Source organism: Oncorhynchus gorbuscha, linkage group LG18 (assembly GCF_021184085.1).
Source record: "Oncorhynchus gorbuscha isolate QuinsamMale2020 ecotype Even-year linkage group LG18, OgorEven_v1.0, whole genome shotgun sequence".
Lineage (NCBI taxonomy): Eukaryota > Metazoa > Chordata > Actinopteri > Salmoniformes > Salmonidae > Oncorhynchus > Oncorhynchus gorbuscha.
In genome coordinates, this window is record NC_060190.1 from 74,675,271 (window position 1) to 74,697,724 (window position 22,454).

The 22,454-nt window shown below is 46.9% G+C and overlaps 1 protein-coding gene across 1 annotated transcript in view; it reads right to left on the reverse strand.

The window, feature by feature from the left end:
* Window positions 1-3,722: 3,722 nt before the first annotated feature.
* itga7 (integrin, alpha 7) overlaps window positions 3,723-22,454 on the reverse strand; it is an 88,035-nt gene continuing 69,303 nt past the window's right edge. Inside the window, exons 20-22 of the mRNA XM_046312341.1 lie at window positions 21,863-21,961; window positions 21,433-21,558; window positions 3,723-4,521 (exon numbers count right to left, since the gene is read on the reverse strand). Coding sequence (XP_046168297.1) covers window positions 4,363-4,521; window positions 21,433-21,558; window positions 21,863-21,961 — 384 coding nt within the window. The 3' untranslated portion in view covers window positions 3,723-4,362. The remainder of the gene's footprint in view (window positions 4,522-21,432; window positions 21,559-21,862; window positions 21,962-22,454) is intronic.

Here is a 22,454-nt window from a genome sequence, read left to right on the forward strand (position 1 = left end):
ACTTGGAAAAAAATAATTCATAAAGGTTTTTTTGGCTGTCCCAAAAGGAGAACCCTTTTTTGGTTCCAGATAGAACCCTTTTTGGTTCCAGGTGGAAGTCTTTCGGGTTCCATGTTGAACCCTCTGTAGAAAGCGCCCTAAATGGAAAACAAAATGGTTCTCACATGGCAGGGCTCTCTAACCCTGTTCCTGGAGAGCTACCGTCCTGTAGGTTTTCACTCTAACCCTGTTCCTGGAGATCTACCGTCCTGTAGGTTTTCACTCTAACCCTGTTCCTGGAGAGCTACCGTCCTGTAGGTTCACTCTAACCCTGTTCCTGGAGAGCTACCGTCCTGTAGGTTCACTCTAACCCTGTTCCTGGAGAGCTACCGTCCTGTAGGTTTTCACTCTAACCCTGTTCCTGGAGAGCTACCGTCCTGTAGGTTTTCACTCTAACCCTGTTCCTGGAGAGCTACCGTCCTGTAGGTTTTTGCTCACCTGATTCTAATAATTAGCTGGTTGATAAGCTGAATCAGGTTAGATACAATAGTGGTTGGCGTGAACCTACAAGAGGGTAGCTCTCTAGGAACGGTTGGAGAGCCCTGTCCTATGGAGACAGCCAAAGAACCCTTTTAGATTCTAGACAGCATCTAAGAGTGTAGTAAGGGGATCTGCACACGCTTCCCAATGCCTTCTATCATTTTCGATTAGGAAAAATACATCTTAATCGAAAACCTTATTCAAGGCATCAGGTAGAAGTAACTGAATCCACAAATACAAACATAATGGTGCATATAACTAAAAGCTGCAATATGTAACATTTTGGGTAACCTGAACAAATTTACATAGAATTGTGAGTTATATATCTGTCATTCTCATTGAAAGCATGTCTAAGAAGCGCTATATCTGTTCTATGTGTGTGATTTCTATGCTTCCTGTTCTTCAGTTTCATTTTTGCACACCAGCTTTAAACAGCTGAAAACACAATATTTTTGGAAAATACAGTCGCAGTCAAAAGTTTGGACACACCTACTCATTCAAGGGTTTTTCTTTATTTTTACTATAATTTTTGCTATTTTCTACATTGTAGAATAATAGTGAAGACATCAAAACTATGAAATAACACATATGGAATCATGTAGTAACCAAAAAGTGTTAAACAAAGCAAAATATATTTTATATTTGAGATTCTTCAAAGTAGCCACTCTTTGCCTTGATGACAGCTTTGCACACTCTTGGCATTTTCTCAACCAGCTTCATGAGGTAGTCACCCAGAATGTATTTCAATTAACAGGTGTGCCTTGTTAAAAGTTAATTAGTGAAATGTCTTTCCAACTGAGCCAATCAGTTGTGCTGTGACAAGGTGTGGGGGGGGTATACAGAAGATATCCTTATTTGGTAGAAGACGAAGTCCATATTATGGCAAGAACAGCTCAAATAAGCAAAGAGAAACAACAGTCAATCATTATTTTAAGACATGGTCAGTCAATTTGGAAAATTTCAAGTTTTCAAGTTTCTTCAGTGCAGTCGCGAAAACCATCAAGCATTATGCTGAAACTGGCTCTCATGAGGACCGCCACAGGAAAGGAAGACCCATCTGCTGCAGAGAATAAGTTCATTCGTGTTTACCAGCCTCAGAAATTGCAGCCCAAATAAATTCTTCACAGAGTTCAAGTAACAGACACATCTCAACATCAACTGTTCAGAGGAGACTGTGTGAATCGGGCCTTTATGGTCAAATTGCTGCAAAGAAACCATTACTATAAGGACACCAATGAGAAGAAGAGACTTACTTGGGCCAAGAAACACAAGCAATTGACATTAGACCAGTGGAAATCTGTCCTTTGATCTGATGTGTCCAACTGTTCGATTTGTGGTTCCAACCACTGTGTCTTTGTGAGACTCAGAGTAGGTGAACAGATGATCTCCACATGTGTGGTTTCCACCGTGAAGCATGGAGGAGGAGGTGTGATGGTGTGGGGGTGCTTGTTGGTGACACTCAGTGATTTATTTAGAATTCAAGGCACTCTTATCCAGCATGGCTACCACAGCATTCTGCAGCGTTACGCCATCCCATCTGGTTTGCACTTAGTGGGACTATCATTTGATTTCAACAGGACAATGACCCAACACACCTCCAGGCGGAGTAAGGGCTATTTGATCAAGAAGGAGAGTGATGTAGTGCTGCATCAGATGACATGGCCTCCACTATCACCCGTCCTCAAACCCAATTTAGTTGGTTCGGGAAGAGTCGGACCGCAGAGTGAAGGTAAAGCAGCAAACAAGTTCTCAGCATATGTAGGAATTCCTTCAAGACTGTTGGAAAAGCATTCCAGGTGAAGCTGGTTGAGAGAATGCCAAGTGCAAAAAGCTGGCAAACTATTAGAATTTTAGCAACCAGGAAATGGCAGAGCGATTTCTGCATTGTGCATCTTTAGATGACATGTTTTCATGAATTTGATGGCACATTAAAAACCGTGTGGGACATGATCCAGGAAGTAGGTAGGACTTTCATGCCATATTGATGTACACTATATAGTGTATGTATTTGGACAGTGATGCAACATTTATACATGTGGCTCTATACTTCATCATTTCAGCTCAATTGTTCATATTTATTAGATTTTTTTTACCTTTATTTAACTAGGCAAGTCAGTTAAGAACAAATTCTTATTTTCAATGACGTCCTAGGAACAGTGGAATGTTGAGAGGTTAGCATGCTAACCTCCCTTGCTATTGGTAATGTTGAGAGGTTAGCATGAACAGCCTGTTCAGGGGCAGAACGACAGATTTGTACCTTGTCAGCTCGGGGGTTTGAACTTGCAACCTTCCGTTAACTAGTCCAACGTTCTAACCACTAGGTTACCCTGCCCCATATGAGGTGACAGACAGAATGTCACCTTTAATCGAGGGTATTTTCATATCTGATTTGAGTATTTGGACAGTATTTGGACACATTTGTACTCATAGTGTACTAAAGTAGTCAAAGGTGTAGTATTTGTTCCCATATTTCTAGCATGCAACGACTACGTCAAGCTTGTGACTCTATACACTTCTTGGATGCAGTCGTAGTTTGTTTTGGTTGGATTTGGGGTTTTGAGTTTTGCCCCATAGGAACTGAATGGTGATTAGAGTGATATTCCATCTAAGTGAGTAGTTTGTGAACAGTTCTATATCAGTCCTGATAATGCCATGATTAAGAAAAGTTATAGAAGCTACAGCAAAGCATGCTAACCTCTCAACATTACCAATAACAAGGGAGGTTAGCATGCTAACCTCTCAACATTACCAATAACAAGGGAGGTTAGCATGCTAACCTCTCAACATTACCAATAACAAGGGAGGTTAGCATGCTAACCTCTCAACATTACCAATAACAAGGGAGGTTAGCATGCTAACCTCTCAACATTACCAATAACAAGGGAGGTTAGCATGCTAACCTCTGCTAACCTCTCAACATTACCAATAACAAGGGAGGTTCAATAACAGGGAAGCATGCTAACCTCTCAAATAACAAGGGAGGTTAGCATGCTAACCTCCAACATTACCAATAACAATGCTAACCTCTCAACATTACCAATAACAAGGGAGGTTAGCATGCTAACCTCTCAACATTACCAATAACAAGGGAGGTTAGCATGCTAACCTCTCAACATTACCAATAACAAGGGAGGTTAGCATGCTAACCTCTCATAACAAGGGAGGTTAGCATGCTAACCTCTCAACATTACCAATAACAATAACAAGCATGTCTTGGGGGAAAGATCTTTGACCCTCTGTAACTTTCTCACTCATCGTCTTTCATGATTCAAGATTATCCATAACCATAATCATGTTAGCATCCACATTCATGTAGAAGTATTTAGAACCATCTAACGCATACAACAAGTTTGGATCGTCACAAACTTGATGTCGTCATTGTGTGCTAGGAATAATGGACCAAATACTACATTTGACGCTATAAGTGAAATTTGTCCATTTAATTATGACATCTTCAAATGAGGGGGACTAGATCTATAAAGTGCTTTCATTTCTAAATGGTAAATCAGATATACATAAATAATACCCTCAAGTGAAAGATGACATTATGTACTGTCACCTCATACGGAACATTTGATCTCAAATCCAAAATGCTGGACTATAGAGACGATGTAGAAAGTTAGCATCACTGTCCATATACATATGCAGGAGAGAGTAGTCAGCATTAATAAGTCCACTTCAGAAGAAGGGTGAAGAATGAGGACGTAGCCCCAAATGTGTCACGGCCAGTCTGTGTGCACACATTTATTACACCGCAGAGTTAATTGAGTGCCATATGGGTTGAATCGAGGGGTTTGTTATTATTCAATTCCTTGTTGTTGCTGTTTTTGTTGTTGCTGTCGATCAGGAGGTTCCGTCGCTCCAGTGTGTAGTCCATTCTTTCTTGTGGAGGACCCCTGCCTTCTGGCTCTCATGGAACTGGGGCAGGTCCTGGTGGGGAATCTTCACCGCATGGTACTGAGGCACTTGGTCTTCATACTGGACCCGACGGAAGAAACCACACTGTGGGAGAGAGAAGGGGGGAGGGAGGGAGTGGGAGAGAGAAGGGGGAGGGAAGGAGGGAGTAGGAGAGAAAAGGGGGAGGGAAGGAGGGAGTGGGAGAGAGAAGGGGGAGGGAAGGAGAGAGTAGGAGAGAAAGGGGGAGGGAAGGAGGGAGTGGGAGAGAGAAGGGAGGGAAGGAGAGAGTAGGAGAGAGAAGGAGGGAGTGGGAGAGAGAAGGGGAGGGAAGGAGGGAGGGAGAGAGAAGGGGGAGGGAAGGAGGGAGGGAGAGAGAAGGTGGGAGGGAAGGAGGGAGTGGGAGAGAGAAGGGAGGAGGGAAGGAGAGAGAAGGGGGAGGGAAGGAGGGAGTGGGAGAGAGAAGGGGGAGGGAAGGAGGGAAGGAGAGAGTGGGAGAGAGAAGGAGGGAGTGGGAGAGAGAAGGAGGGATTGGGAGAGAGAAGGGGGACGGAAGGAGGGAGTGGGAGAGAGAAGGGGGAGGGAAGGAGGGAGTGGGAGGAGGGAAGGAGAGAGAAGGGGGGAGGGAAGGAGGGAAGGAGAGAGAAGGAGGGAAGGAGGGAAGGAGGGAGCGTATGAAAAATGCACTTTGCCTATGCCGCTGAGTAAAACCCAAAGGAGATTTTTTTTGCTTTTGATTGTGCAGGTGCCACACAAACCAAAATGTTCAGATGACTTGTGAAACGTCAGTAAAACAGGTGCCACACAAGCAAAGAAAACACACCAGTGCAAAACATTACAATTGTGCTGCCACACGTTGTCATTTCACCTATAGCCTCCACACTCCTGCAGCGCCCCCTCCCCTTTTGTCAGAAACACAAAAGAACAACAGAGAACACATGTTCATTCTGGCATTCTAACATTCTAACATTCTAACGTTCTAACATTCTAACATTCTAACATTCTAACATTCTAACATTCTAACATTCTAACATTCTAACATTCTAACATTCTAACATTGTTATCAAGTGTGGGACCAGGTGATAATGTTAATGAATAGAACCAGAATTATTAGCAACAACAACTTCCTTGTTCCAGAATGAACAAGTTTCAGGTACAGCATTTAAGGTCAAAGATCACACGGCAGACAGAGTCACAGCACGCAGCACAACAGCTCTCTGTCCGTTAGGCACGGATCTATGATCAGCTTACCTATCCCCCAAAACCCCTAACCTTAACCATTAGAGGAGGCAACGCAAAACTGAAACTGGATCAGTGTCACTGGATCACTGGATCAAGGGGAACTACAGGGCTTGAGAGACTAGGGCATGCCAGTTCGAGGCAGGCCAGAGTGCGTGGTTTTACCGCTTGGGGGAGAAGGTAGGGGAAAGCAGGAACCTATTGGTCTGATGCCTGCCTCTCCACCTCAGAGGGCTGAATGTGCATGTGGGCGTGGTAGTATTCTGTCTCGTACTGAGGGTGGCGCTCTGTACGCTTGAAGAACCCACACTGAGGAGAGGGTGGAAGAGAAGGAAGAGGAGAAGGAGTTAGAGATGTAGTGGAGGGAGGGAGGTGAATAAAAGTGCAGAGTAAAAGAGATGAGGAGAGGAGAGATGAGGAGAGATGGGGAGAGGAGAGATGGACTAGAGATGGACTAGTGATGGGGAGAGGAGAGATGGACTAGAGATGTGGAGAGGAGAGATGGACTAAAGATGAGGAGAGGAGAGATGGACTAGAGATGTGGAGAGGAGAGAAGATGAGGAGAGGAGAGATGGACTAGAGATGTGGAGAGGAGAGATGGACTAGAGTTGGGGAGAGGAGAGATGGACTAGAGTTGGGGAGAGGAGAGATGGACTAGAGTTGGGGAGAGGAGAGATGGACTAGAGATGGGGAGAGGAGAGATGGACTAGAGATGTGGAGAGGAGAGATGGACTAGAGATGTGGAGAGGAGAGATGAGGAGAGATGGACTAGAGATGTGGAGAAGAGAGATGAGGAGAGGAGAGATGGACTAGAGATGAGGAGAAGAGAGATGAGGAGAGGAGAGATGGACTAGAGATGAGGAGAGGAGAGATGCACTAGAGATGGACTAGAGATGAGGAGAGGAGAGATTGAATAGAGATGGGGAGAGGAGAGATGGAATAGAGATGGACTAGAGATGAGGAGAGATGGAATAGAGATGGACTAGAGAGGAGGAGAGATGGAATAGAGATGGGGAGAGGAGAGATGGACTATAGATGTGGAGAGGAGAGATGGACTAGAGATGTGGAGAGGAGAGATGGACTAGAGATGTGGAGAGGAGAGATGGACTAGAGATGGGGGGAGGAGAGATGGACTAGTGATGGGGAGAGGAGAGATGGACTAGTGATGGGGAGAGGAGAGATGAGGAGAGGAGAGATTGACTAGAGATGAGGACAGGAGAGATGGACTATAGATGAGGAGAGGAGAGATGGACTAGAGATGTGGAGAGGAGAGATGGACTAGAGATGTGGAGAGGAGAGATGGACTAGAGATGTGGAGAGGAGAGATGGACTAGAGATGAGGACAGGAGAGATGGACTCGTGATGGGGAGAGGAGAGGTGGACTAGAGATGGGGAGAGGAGAGATGGACTAGAGATGTGGAGAGGAGAGATGGACTAGAGATGAGGACAGGAGAGATGGACTAGTGATGGGGAGAGGAGAGGTGGACTAGAGATGGGGAGAGGAGAGATGGACTAGAGATGTGGAAAGGAGAGATGGACTAGAGATGTGGAGAGGAAAGATGAGGAGAGATGGACTAGAGATGTGGAGAGGATAGATGAGGAGAGGAGAGATGGACTAGAGATGAGGAGAGGAGAGATGGACTAGAGAGATGGACTAGAGATGAGGACAGGAGAGATGGACTAGAGATGTGGAGAGGAGAGATGGACTAGAAATGTGGAGAGGAGAGATGGACTAGAAATGTGGAGAGGAGAGATGGACTAGAAATGTGGAGAGGAGAGATGGACTAGAGATGGGGAGAGGAGAGATGGACTAGTGATGGGGAGAGGAGAGATGAGGAGAGGAGAGATGGACTAGAGACGGGGAGAGGAGAGATGGACTAGTGATGGGGAGAGGAGAGATGAGGAGAGGAGAGATGGAGTAGAGATGAGGACAGGAGAGATGGACTAGAGATGTGGAGAGGAGAGATGGACTAGAAATGTGGAGAGGAGAGATGGACTAGAGATTAGGAGAGGAGAGATGCACTAGAGATGGACTAGAGATGAGGAGAGGAGAGATGGAATAGAGATGGGGAGAGGAGAGATGGACTAGAGATGTGGAGAGGAGAGATGGACTAGAGATGAGGACAGGAGAGATGGACTAGTGATGGGGAGAGGAGAGGTGGACTAGAGATGGGGAGAGGAGAGATGGACTAGAGATGTAGAGAGGAGAGATGGACTAGAGATGTAGAGAGGCGAGATGGACTAGAGATGGGGAGAGGAGAGATGGACTAGTGATGGGGAGAGGAGAGATGAAGAGAGGAGAGATGGACTAGAGATGAGGACAGGAGAGATGGACTAGAGATGTGGAGAGGAGAGATGGACTAGAAATGTGGAGAGGAGAGATGGACTAGAAATGTGGAGAGGAGAGATGGACTAGAAATGTGGAGAGGAGAGATGGACTAGAGATGGGGAGAGGAGAGATGGACTAGTGATGGGGAGAGGAGAGATGAGGAGAGGAGAGATGGACTAGAGACGGGGAGAGGAGAGATGGACTAGAGATGTGGAGAGGAGAGATGGACTAGAAATGTGGAGAGGAGAGATGGACTAGAGATGTGGAGAGGAGAGATGGACTAGAGATGTGGAGAAGAGAGATGAGGGGAGGAGAGATGGAATAGAGATGGGGAGAGGAGAGATGGACTAGAGATGTGGAGAGGAGAGATGGACTAGAGATGAGGACAGGAGAGATGGACTAGTGATGGGGAGAGGAGAGGTGGACTAGAGATGGGGAGAGGAGAGATGGACTAGAGATGTGGAGAGGAGAGATGGACTAGAGATGTGGAGAGGAAAGATGAGGAGAGATGGACTAGAGATGTGGAGAGGAGAGATGAGGAGAGGAGAGATGGACTAGAGATGTGGAGAGGAGAGATGGACTAGAGATGGGGAGAGGATAGATGGACTAGAGATGGGGAGAGGAGAGATGGACTAGAGATGTAGAGAGGAGAGATGGACTAGAGATGTAGAGAGGCGAGATGGACAAGAGATGGGGAGAGGAGAGATGGACTAGTGATGGGGAGAGGAGAGATGAGGAGAGGAGAGATGGAGTAGAGATGAGGACAGGAGAGATGGACTAGAGATGTGGAGAGGAGAGATGGACTAGAAATGTGGAGAGGAGAGATGGACTAGAGATTAGGAGAGGAGAGATGCACTAGAGATGGACTAGAGATGAGGAGAGGAGAGATGGAATAGAGATGGGGAGAGGAGAGATGGACTAGAGATGTGGAGAGGAGAGATGGACTAGAGATGAGGACAGGAGAGATGGACTAGTGATGGGGAGAGGAGAGGTGGACTAGAGATGGGGAGAGGAGAGATGGACTAGAGATGTGGAGAGGAGAGATGGACTAGAGATGTGGAGAGGAAAGATGAGGAGAGATGGACTAGAGATGTGGAGAGGAGAGATGAGGAGAGGAGAGATGGACTAGAGATGTGGAGAGGAGAGATGGACTAGAGATGGGGAGAGGATAGATGGACTAGAGATGGGGAGAGGAGAGATGGACTAGAGATGTAGAGAGGAGAGATGGACTAGAGATGTAGAGAGGCGAGATGGACAAGAGATGGGGAGAGGAGAGATGGACTAGTGATGGGGAGAGGAGAGATGAGGAGAGGAGAGATGGAGTAGAGATGAGGACAGGAGAGATGGACTAGAGATGTGGAGAGGAGAGATGGACTAGAAATGTGGAGAGGAGAGATGGACTAGAAATGTGGAGAGGAGAGATGGACTAGAAATGTGGAGAGGAGAGATGGACTAGAGATGTAGAGAGGAGAGATGGACTAGAGATGTAGAGAGGCGAGATGGACTAGAGATGGGGAGAGGAGAGATGGACTAGTGATGGGGAGAGGAGAGATGAGGAGAGGAGAGATGGACTAGAGACGGGGAGAGGAGAGATGGACTAGAGATGTGGAGAGGAGAGATGGACTAGAAATGTGGAGAGGAGAGATGGACTAGAGATGTGGAGAGGAGAGATGAGGAGAGATGGACTAGAGATGTGGAGAAGAGAGATGAGGAGAGGAGAGATGGACTAGAGATTAGGAGAGGAGAGATGCACTAGAGATGGACTAGAGATGAGGAGAGGAGAGATGGAATAGAGATGGGGAGAGGAGAGATGGAATAGAGATGGACTAGAGATGAGGAGAGATGGAATAGAGATGGACTAGAGATGAGGAGAGGAGAGATGGAATAGAGATATGGAGAGCAGGTATTGACTAGAGATGAGGAGAGGAGAGATGGACTAGAGATGAGGAGAGGAGAGATGGACTAGAGATGAGGAGACGAGAGATGGACTAGAAATGGGGAGAGGGGAGATGGACTAGAGATGAGGAGAGATGGACTAGAGATGAGGAGAGGAGAGATGGAAAAGAGATGGGGAGAGCAGATATTGACTAGAGATGGGGAGAGGAGAGATGGACTAGAGATGGACTAGAGATGAGGAGAGATGGAATAGAGATGAGGAGAGGAGAGATTCACTAGAGATGTAGAGAAGAGAGATGGAATAGAGATATGGAGAGCAGATATTTACTAGAGATGGGGAGAGGAGAGATGGACTAGAGATGAGGAGAGGAGAGATGGACTAGAGATGAGGAGACGAGAGATGGACTAGAAATGGGGAGACGAGAGATGGACTAGAAATGGGGAGAGGAGAGATGGACTAGGGATGGACTAGAGATGAGGAGAGGAGAGATGGAAAAGAGATGGGGAGAGGAGAGATGGAATAGAGATATGGAGAGCAGATATTGACTAGAGATATGGAGAGCAGATATTTACTAGAGATGGGGAGAGGAGAGATGGACTAGAGATGGGGAGAGGGGAGATTCACTAGAGATGTAGAGAAGAGAGATGGAATAGAGATATGGAGAGCAGATATTTACTAGAGATGGGGAGAGGAGAGATGGACTAGAGATGGGGAGAGGAGAGATGGACTAGAGATGAGGAGAGGAGAGAATGTCTACAGAGATGAGGAGAGGAGAGATGGACTAGAGATGGGGAGAGGAGAGATGGACTAGAGATGGGGAGAAGAGAGATGGACTAGAGATGGGGAGAAGAGAGATGGACTAGAGATGGGGAGAGGAGAGATGGACTAGAGATGTGGAGAGGAGAGATGGACTAGAGATGTGGAGAGGAGAGATGGACTAGAGATGAGGAGACGAGAGATGGACTAGAAATGGGGAGAGGAGAGATGGACTAGAGATGAGGAGAGATGGACTAGAGATGAGGAGAGGAGAGATGGAATAGAGATGAGGAGAGGAGAGATGGAATAGAGATGAGGAGAGGAGAGATTCACTAGAGATGTAGAGAAGAGAGATGGAATAGAGATATGGAGAGCAGATATTTACTAGAGATGGGGAGAGGAGAGATGGACTAGAGAGGGGGAGAGGAGAGATGGACTACAGAGATGAGGAGAGGAGAGATGGACTAGAGATGGGGAGAGGAGAGATGGACTAGAGATGGGGAGAGGAGAGATGGACTAGAGATGGGGAGAGGAGAGATGGACTAGAGATGGACTACAGAGATGAGGAGAGGAGAGATGGACTAGAGATGTGGAGAGGAGAGATGGACTAGAGATGGGGAGAGGAGAGATGGACTAGAGATGGGGAGAGGAGAGATGGACTAGAGATGTGGAGAGGAGAGATGGACTAGAGATGGGGAGAGGAGAGATGGACTAGAGATGGGGAGAGGAGAGATGGACTAGTGATGGGGAGAGGAGAGATGGACTAGAGATGTGGAGAGGAGAGATGGACTAGAGATGTGGAGAGGAGAGATGGACTAGAGATGTGGAGAGGAGAGACGAGGAGAGATGGACTAGAGATGTGGAGAGGAGAGATGAGGAGAGATGGACTAGAGATGTGGAGAAGAGAGATGAGGAGAGGAGAGATGGACTAGAGATGAGGAGAGGAGCGATGCACTAGAGATGGACTAGAGATGAGGAGAGGAGAGATTGAATAGAGATGGGGAGAGGAGAGATGGAATAGAGATGGACTAGAGATGAGGAGAGATGGAATAGAGATGGACTAGAGAGGAGGAGAGGAGAGATGGAATAGAGATGGGGAGAGGAGAGATGGACTATAGATGTGGAGAGGAGAGATGAGGAGAGATGGACTAGAGATGTGGAGAGGAGAGATGAGGAGAGATGGACTAGAGATGAGGAGAGGAGCGATGCACTAGAGATGGACTAGAGATGAGGAGAGGAGAGATTGAATAGAGATGGGGAGAGGAGAGATGGAATAGAGATGGACTAGAGATGAGGAGAGATGGAATAGAGATGGACTAGAGAGGAGGAGAGGAGAGATGGAATAGAGATGGGGAGAGGAGAGATGGACTAGAGATGTGGAGAGGAGAGATGGACTAGAGATGGGGAGAGGAGAGATGGACTAGTGATGGGGAGAGTAGAGATGAGGAGAGGAGAGATGGACTATAGATGAGGAGATGAGAGATGGAATAGAGATGTGGAGAGGAGAGATGGACTAGAGATGGGGAGAGGAGAGATGGACTAGAGATGTGGAGAGGAGAGATGGACTAGAGATGAGGACAGGAGAGATGGACTAGTGATGGGGAGAGGAGAGGTGGACTAGAGATGGGGAGAGGAGAGATGGACTAGAGATGTGGAGAGGAGAGATGAGGAGAGATGGACTAGAGATGTGGAGAGGAGAGATGAGGAGAGATGGACTAGAGATGTGGAGAAGAGAGATGAGGAGAGGAGAGATGGACTAGAGATGAGGAGAGGAGAGATGGACTAGAGATGTGGAGAGGAGAGATGGACTAGAGATGGGGAGAGGAGAGATGGACTAGAGATGGGGAGAGGAGAGATGGACTAGAGATGAGGACAGGAGAGATGGACTAGAGATGGGGAGAGGAGAGATGAGGAGAGGAGAGATGGACTAGAGATGAGGACAGGAGAGATGGACTAGAGATGGGGAGAGGAGAGATGGACTAGAGACGGGGAGAGGAGAGATGGACTAGAGATGTGGAGAGGAGAGATGGACTAGAAATGTGGAGAGGAGAGATGGACTAGAGATGTGGAGAGGAGAGATGAGGAGAGATGGACTAGAGATGAGGAGAGGAGAGATGGAATAGAGATATGGAGAGCAGGTATTGACTAGAGATGAGGAGAGGAGAGATGGACTAGAGATGAGGAGAGGAGAGATGGACTAGAGATGGGGAGAGGAGAGATGGACTAGAGATGGGGAGAGGAGAGATGGACTAGAGATGGGGAGAGGAGAGATGGACTAGAGATGAGGAGAGGAGAGATGGAATAGAGATATGGAGAGCAGGTATTGACTAGAGATGGGGAGAGGAGAGATGGACTAGAGATGGGGAGAGGAGAGATGGACTAGAGATGGGGAGAGGAGAGATGGAATAGAGATATGGAGAGCAGGTATTGACTAGAGATGGGGAGAGGAGAGATGGACGAGAGATGGACTAGAGATGAGGAGAGGAGAGATGCACTAGAGATGGACTAGAGATGAGGAGAGGAGAGATGGAATAGAGATGGGGAGAGGAGAGATGGAATAGAGATGGACTAGAGATGAGGAGAGATGGAATAGAGATGGACTAGGGATGAGGAGAGGAGATATGGAATAGAGATGTGGAGAGGTGAGATGGACTAGAGATGGGGAGAGGAGAGATGGACTAGTGATGGGGAGAGGAGAGATGGACTAGAGATGAGGAGAGGAGAGATGGACTAGAGATGGGGAGAGGAGAGATGGACTAGAGATGGGGAGAGGAGAGATGGACTAGAGATGAGGAGAGGAGAGATGGACTAGAGATGGGGAGAGGAGAGATGGACTAGAGATGGGGAGAGGAGAGATGGACTAGAGATGTGGAGAGGAGAGATGGACTAGAGATGTGGAGAGGAGAGATGGACTAGAGATGTGGAGAGGAGAGATGGACTAGAGATGTGGAGAGGAGAGATGAGGAGAGATGGACTAGAGATGTGGAGAGGAGAGATGGACTAGAGATGTGGAGAAGAGAGATGAGGAGAGGAGAGATGGACTAGAGATGAGGAGAGGAGAGATGCACTAGAGATGGACTAGAGATGAGGAGAGGAGAGATGGAATAGAGATGGGGAGAGGAGAGATGGAATAGAGATGGGGAGAGGAGAGATGGAATAGAGATGGACTAGAGATGAGGAGAGATGGAATAGAGATGGACTAGAGATGAGGAGAGGAGAGATGGAATAGAGATGGACTAGAGATGAGGAGAGGAGAGATGGAATAGAGATATGGAGAGCAGGTATTGACTAGAGATGAGGAGAGGAGAGATGGACTAGAGATGAGGAGAGGAGATATGGACTAGAGATGGGGAGAGGAGAGATGGACTAGAGATGAGGAGAGGAGAGATGGAAAAGAGATGGGGAGAGGAGAGATGGAAAAGAGATGGGGAGAGGAGAGATGGAATAGAGATATGGAGAGCAGATATTGACTAGAGATGGGGAGAGGAGAGATAGACTAGAGATGAGGAGAGGAGAGATGGAATAGAGATATGGAGAGCAGATATTGACTAGAGATGGGGAGAGGAGAGATGGACTAGAGATGGGGAGAGGAGAGATGGACTAGAGATGGGGAGAGGAGAGATGGAATAGAGATATGGAGAGCAGGTATTGACTAGAGATGGGGAGAGGAGAGATGGACGAGAGATGGACTAGAGATGGGGAGAGGAGAGATGGACTAGAGATGAGGAGAGGAGAGATGGACTAGAGATGGGGAGAGGAGAGATGGACTAGAGATGAAGAGGATAGATGGACTAGAGATGGGGAGAGGAGAGATGGACTAGAGATGTGGAGAGGAGAGATGGACTAGAGATGTGGAGAGGAGAGATGGACTAGAGATGTGGAGAGGAGAGATGGACTAGAGATGTGGAGAGGAGAGATGAGGAGAGATGGACTAGAGATGTGGAGAGGAGAGATGGAATAGAGATATGGAGAGCAGATATTGACTAGAGATGGGGAGAGGAGAGATAGACTAGAGATGAGGAGAGGAGAGATGGAATAGAGATATGGAGAGCAGATATTGACTAGAGATGGGGAGAGGAGAGATGGACTAGAGATGGGGAGAGGAGAGATGGACTAGAGATGGGGAGAGGAGAGATGGAATAGAGATATGGAGAGCAGGTATTGACTAGAGATGGGGAGAGGAGAGATGGACGAGAGATGGACTAGAGATGAGGAGAGGAGAGATGCACTAGAGATGGACTAGAGATGAGGAGAGGAGAGATGGAATAGAGATGGGGAGAGGAGAGATGGAATAGAGATGGACTAGAGATGAGGAGAGATGGAATAGAGATGGACTAGGGATGAGGAGAGGAGATATGGAATAGAGATGTGGAGAGGTGAGATGGACTAGAGATGGGGAGAGGAGAGATGGACTAGTGATGGGGAGAGGAGAGATGGACTAGAGATGAGGAGAGGAGAGATGGACTAGAGATGGGGAGAGGAGAGATGGACTAGAGATGGGGAGAGGAGAGATGGACTAGAGATGAGGAGAGGAGAGATGGACTAGAGATGGGGAGAGGAGAGATGGACTAGAGATGAAGAGGATAGATGGACTAGAGATGGGGAGAGGAGAGATGGACTAGAGATGTGGAGAGGAGAGATGGACTAGAGATGTGGAGAGGAGAGATGGACTAGAGATGTGGAGAGGAGAGATGGACTAGAGATGTGGAGAGGAGAGATGGACTAGAGATGTGGAGAGGAGAGATGAGGAGAGATGGACTAGAGATGTGGAGAGGAGAGATGGACTAGAGATGTGGAGAAGAGAGATGAGGAGAGGAGAGATGGACTAGAGATGAGGAGAGGAGAGATGCACTAGAGATGGACTAGAGATGAGGAGAGGAGAGATGGAATAGAGATGGGGAGAGGAGAGATGGAATAGAGATGGGGAGAGGAGAGATGGAATAGAGATGGACTAGAGATGAGGAGAGATGGAATAGAGATGGACTAGAGATGAGGAGAGGAGAGATGGAATAGAGATATGGAGAGCAGGTATTGACTAGAGATGAGGAGAGGAGAGATGGACTAGAGATGAGGAGAGGAGATATGGACTAGAGATGGGGAGAGGAGAGATGGACTAGAGATGAGGAGAGGAGAGATGGAAAAGAGATGGGGAGAGGAGAGATGGAAAAGAGATGGGGAGAGGAGAGATGGAATAGAGATATGGAGAGCAGATATTGACTAGAGATGGGGAGAGGAGAGATAGACTAGAGATGAGGAGAGGAGAGATGGAATAGAGATATGGAGAGCAGATATTGACTAGAGATGGGGAGAGGAGAGATGGACTAGAGATGGGGAGAGGAGAGATGGACTAGAGATGGGGAGAGGAGAGATGGAATAGAGATATGGAGAGCAGGTATTGACTAGAGATGGGGAGAGGAGAGATGGACGAGAGATGGACTAGAGATGAGGAGAGGAGAGATGCACTAGAGATGGACTAGAGATGAGGAGAGGAGAGATGGAATAGAGATGGGGAGAGGAGAGATGGAATAGAGATGGACTAGAGATGAGGAGAGATGGAATAGAGATGGACTAGGGATGAGGAGAGGAGATATGGAATAGAGATGTGGAGAGGTGAGATGGACTAGAGATGGGGAGAGGAGAGATGGACTAGTGATGAGGAGAGGAGAGATGGACTAGAGATGTGGAGAGGAGAGATGGACTAGAGATGGGGAGAGGAGAGATGGACTAGTGATGGGGAGAGGAGAGATGGGGAGAGGAGAGATGGACTAGAGATGAGGACAGGAGAGATGGACTAGAGATGGGGAGAGGAGAGATGGACTAGAGATGGGGAGAGGAGAGATGGACTAGAGATGGGGAGAGGAGAGATGGACTAGAGATGGGGAGAGGAGAGATGGACTAGAGATGTGGAGAGGAGAGATGAGGAGAGATGGACTAGAGATGTGGAGAAGAGAGATGAGGAGAGGAGAGATGGACTAGAGATGAGGAGAGGAGAGATGCACTAGAGATGGACTAGAGATGAGGAGAGGAGAGATGGAATAGAGATGGGGAGAGGAGAGATGGAATAGAGATGGACTAGAGATGAGTAGAGATGGAATAGAGATGGACTAGATATGAGTAGAGATGGAATAGAGATGGACTAGAGATGAGGAGAGGAGAGATGGAATAGAGATATGGAGAGCAGGTATTGACTAGAGATGAGGAGAGGAGAGATGGACTAGAGATGAGGAGAGGAGATATGGACTAGAGATGGGGAGAGGAGAGATGGACTAGAGATGAGGAGAGGAGAGATGGAATAGAGATATGGAGAGCAGATATTGACATGGAGAGGAGAGATGGACTAGAGATGGGGAGAGGAGAGATGGACTAGAGATGAGGAGAGGAGAGATGGACTAGAGATGAGGAGAGGAGAGATGGACTAGAGATGAGGAGAGGAGAGATGGACTAGAGATGAGGAGAGGAGAGATGGACTAGAGATGAGGAGAGGAGAGATGGACTAGAGATGAGGAGAGGAGAGATGGAATAGAGATATGGAGAGCAGGTATTGACTAGAGATGGGGAGAGGAGAGATGGACTAGAGATGGGGAGAGGAGAGATGGACTAGAGATGGACTAGAGGAGAGATGGACTAGAGATGAGGAAAGGAGAGATGGACTAGAGATGGGGAGAGGAGAGATGGAATAGAGATGGACTAGAGATGAGGAGAGATGGAATAGAGATGGACTAGAGATGAGGAGAGATGGAATAGAGATATGGAGAGCAGGTATTGACTAGAGATGAGGAGAGGAGAGATGGACTAGAGATGAGGAGAGGAGATATGGACTAGAGATGGGGAGAGGAGAGATGGACTAGAGATGAGGAGAGGAGAGATGGACTAGAGATGAGGAGAGGAGAGATGGACTAGAGATGGGGAGAGGAGAGATGGACTAGAGATGGGGAGAGTAGAGATGGACTAGAGATGTGGAGAGGAGAGATGAGGAGAGATGGACTAGAGATGTGGAGAAGAGAGATGAGGAGAGGAGAGATGGACTAGAGATGAGGAGAGGAGAGATGCACTAGAGATGGACTAGAGATGAGGAGAGGAGAGATGGAATAGAGATGGGGAGAGGAGAGATGGAATAGAGATGGACTAGAGATGAGTAGAGATGGAATAGAGATGGACTAGATATGAGTAGAGATGGAATAGAGATGGACTAGAGATGAGAAGAGGAGAGATGGAATAGAGATATGGAGAGCAGGTATTGACTAGAGATGAGGAGAGGAGAGATGGACTAGAGATGAGGAGAGGAGATATGGACTAGAGATGGGGAGAGGAGAGATGGACTAGAGATGAGGAGAGGAGAGATGGAATAGAGATATGGAGAGCAGATATTGACATGGAGAGGAGAGATGGACTAGAGATGGGGAGAGGAGAGATGGACTAGAGATGAGGAGAGGAGAGATGGACTAGAGATGAGGAGAGGAGAGATGGACTAGAGATGAGGAGAGGAGAGATGGACTAGAGATGAGGAGAGGAGAGATGGACTAGAGATGAGGAGAGGAGAGATGGACTAGAGATGAGGAGAGGAGAGATGGAATAGAGATATGGAGAGCAGGTATTGACTAGAGATGGGGAGAGGAGAGATGGACTAGAGATGGACTAGAGGAGAGATGGACTAGAGATGAGGAAAGGAGAGATGGACTAGAGATGAGGAAAGGAGAGATGGACTAGAGATGGGGAGAGGAGAGATGGAATAGAGATGGACTAGAGATGAGGAGAGATGGAATAGAGATGGACTAGAGATGAGGAGAGGAGAGATGGAATAGAGATATGGAGAGCAGGTATTGACTAGAGATGAGGAGAGGAGAGATGGACTAGAGATGAGGAGAGGAGATATGGACTAGAGATGGGGAGAGGAGAGATGGACTAGAGATGAGGAGAGGAGAGATGGACTAGAGATGAGGAGAGGAGAGATGGACTAGAGATGGGGAGAGGAGAGATGGACTAGAGATGGGGAGAGTAGAGATGGACTAGAGATGAGGAGAGGAGAGATGGACTAGAGATGGGGAGAGGAGAGATGGACTAGAGATGGGGAGAGGAGAGATGGACTAGAGATGGACTAGAGACGAGGAGAGGAGAGATGGAATAGAGATGAGGAGAGGAGAGATTCACTAGAGATGTAGAGAGGAGAGATGGACTAGAGATGTGGAGAGGAGAGATGGACTAGAGATGTGGAGAGGAGAGATGGACTAGAGATGTGGAGAGGAGAGATGGACGAGAGATGGACTAGAGATGAGGAGAGGAGAGCTGGACTAGAGATGGACTAGAGATGAGGAGAGGAGAGATGGACTAGAGATGGGGAGAGGAGAGATGGACTGGAGATGGGGAGAGGAGAGATGGACGAGAGATGGGGAGAGGAGAGATGGACGAGAGATGGACTAGAGATGGGGAGAGGAGAGATGGAATAGAGATATGGAGAGCAGATATTGACTAGAGATGGGGAGAGGAGAGATGGACTAGAGATGGACTAGAGATGAGGAGAGTTGGAATAGAGATATGGAGAGCAGGTATTGACTAGAGATGAGGAGAGGAGAGATGGACTAGAGATGGGGAGAGGAGAGATGGACTAGAGATGAGGAGAGGAGAGATGGACTAGAGATGAGGAGAAATGGACTAGAGATGAGGAGAGATGGACTAGAGATGAGGAGAGATGGACTAGAGATGAGGAGAGATGGACTAGAGATGAGGAAAGGAGAGATGGACTAGAGATGAGGAGAGGAGAGATGGACTAGAGATGAGAAGAGGAGAGATGGACTAGAGATGTGGAGAGGAGAGATGGACTAGAGATGAGGAGAGATGGACTAGAGATGAGGAGAGGAGAGATGGACTAGAGATGAGGAGAGGAGAGATGGACTAGAGATGAGGAGAGGAGAGATGGACTAGAGATGGACTAGAGCAGAGATAAATAACTGACTTATCTCAGAGAGGTGAGGAGAATAGAACAAAGATCTGTAGATCACATCTTGATACAAAATACATTATGATTGAATGATAAGAGTATAGGGTCGGATAGTCTTCTTTCACAGTATGCAGAACAGTGGGTCAGCACCAGTATACCAGCCAGGATAATAGGGGTACGTAGGCACCTACAGTAACTAATATACAGTATATTGTGTGTGGACCTTCCAGAGTATGCAGGGTCAGCACCAGTTTACCAGCCATGTGTTGATTTATGTTACCTTATTTTACCAGGTAAGTTGAGTGAGAACCAGGGGTTGGAACCAAAATCATTTTCAAATCATTCCGATGTTCCGACCAGAAGATAAAGTTCTAAACCTGGTGGTCCTGTAGCTCAGTTGGTAGAGCATGGCGCTTGTAACGCCAGGGAAGTGGGTTCAATCCCCGGGACCACCCATACGTAGAATGTATGCACACATGACTGTAAGTCGCTTTGGATAAAAGCGTCTGCTAAATGGCATATATTATTATTATATTATTATTATAAACCGGTACGAACCCCAAAGAAGTAACAGTTCATATAGGTCCTTTGAGTAGATTTTTGTTTAACCTGTGAAATCAACATAATTTTTCATTTACCTCATTCATTTACCTTATTCATTTACCTCATTCATTTATCTCATTCATTTACCTCATTCATTTACCTCATTCATTTACCTCATTCATTTACCTCATTCATTTAGCTCATTCATTTACCTCAATCATTTAGCTCAATCATTTAGCTCATTAATCAATTAGAGCTGATAGAGCAGGTTGCTCGGGGGAACGTAGTTGTTTTCATGTTTGATTGGTCAGATAAGTGCAGGTTGCTCGGGGGAACGTAGTTGTTTTCATGTTTGATTGGTCAGATAAGTGCAGGTTGCTCGGGGGAACGTAGTTGTTTTCATGTTTGATTGGTCAGATAAGTGCAGGTTGCTCGGGGGAACGTAGTTGTTTTCATGTTTGATTGGTCAGATAAGTGCAGGTTGCTCGGGGGAACGTAGTTGTTTTCATGTTTGATTGGTCAGATAAGTGCAGGTTGCTCGGGGGAACGTAGTTGTTTTGATGTTTGATTGGTCAGATAAGGCACCAGATGCGGCTGATACTTCACGGGTGGGGAGAGAGCGAGAGGTGGGGGGGGGGACATGGAGGGGGCTTGAAGTGTTTTGAACGTCATGAATGGACTGTGTTTAGGTTATTGCTAGCATCATACCTTCACCGAATTACAGCATTTTAAACTAGACATTAGGAATATTTTTTGGAATAAAACGTTTTAGTTATTAACCGTTTTTTTTTTAACGATGTGAAAATAACGGTTCTGTTCCAGAGCAGGAGAGAGAACTTTTGTTCCCTGTTTGGTTTCCATTCCTCTGAAAATGTTATTTTTCGGTTTCTGGTTCTGTTCCCTGAAATGTTTCCAACCCCTGCTGAGAACTCATTCTGATTTACAGCATCGACCTGGGGAATAGTTTCAAGGGAGAGGAGGAGGGAATAAATGAGCCAATTGTAAACTGGGGATGATTAGGTGTCCTTGATGGTATGAAGGCCAGATTGGGCATTTAGCCAGAACACCGGGGTTAACACCCCTACTCTTATGATAAGTGCCATGGGTTCTTTAGTGACACTCGTTTAACGTCCCATCCGAAAGACGGCACCCTACACACCCCTATTATGTAGGAACAGTAATAGAGGTGCTTATTGTGTGTTATACTAGGTGTTGGTACCTTCCAGAGGATGCAGACCAGCAGAGACAACACCAGGATAATAGAGATATGTAGGAACAGTAATAGAGGTGCTTATTGTGTGTTATACTAGGTGTTGGTACCTTCCAGAGGATGAAGACCATCAGGGACAACACCAGGATACCAGCCAGGATGGCTATGAGAATCCACCACCAGGGGATCCAGTACTGGGCAGTCAGACCAACCTCTGGGTAAATCATCACTGGGATCTACAAGGGAAACACAGTCATATAAAGTAATGAGTGTTTTATTGTGAAGTGCCTTGTCTTTAATGTGTATGTATCACTAGTAGTTAGAGCTCAGCGCCATGGTCAGGGAAAGCCTGACCCTAGTTATTCATGTGAATAGTTAAGTGTGTGTGTGTGTGTGTGTGTGTGTGTGTGTGTGTGTGTGTGTGTGTGTGTGTGTGTGTGTGTGTGTGTGTGTGTGTGTGTGTGTGTGTGTGTGTGTGTGTGTGTGTGTGTGTGTGTGTGTGTGTGTGTGTGTGTGTGTGTGTGTGTGTGTGTGTGTTACCTGTGCGGCAGCATCCCTCAGCACCAGGTGTTTGATGCTCGACTTGACTGTGATGTTGGCTCTTACCAGCAGCTCCAGAGCACTGACTGATGGGAACTCCTGAGAGAAGAGAGAATAAGAGAGAAGAAGAGAAACGAGGAAGAGAGAGGTAAGAGAGAGAGAAGAGAGAGAAAAGAGAAGAGAAGAAGAGGGAGAATAAGAGAGAGAAGAGAGAGAAGACAGGAGAGAAGAGAGAGAAGAGAAAAGAGAGAGAGAGAAGAGAGAATAAGAGAGAGAAGAGAGAAGAGAGAAGAAGAGAGAGAAGAGAGAAGAGAGAGAGAAGGGAAGAGGAAATTCATCAGCGACCCCCTCATAACTCAATGGGGATAATTAATATCTGTTTTTTTTTTAAATAGCATAGACTGGCATGGCGAGATAAATCAAGTCTCGGACCCTGGGAAGGAATATTTGTCACACCCTGACCATAGTTTGCTTTGTATGTCTATATGTTTTGTTTGGTCAGGGTGTGATCTGAGTGGGCATTCTATGTTGTATGTCTAGTTTGTCTGTTTCTGTGTTTGGCCTGATATGGTTAGCAATCAGAGGCAGGTGT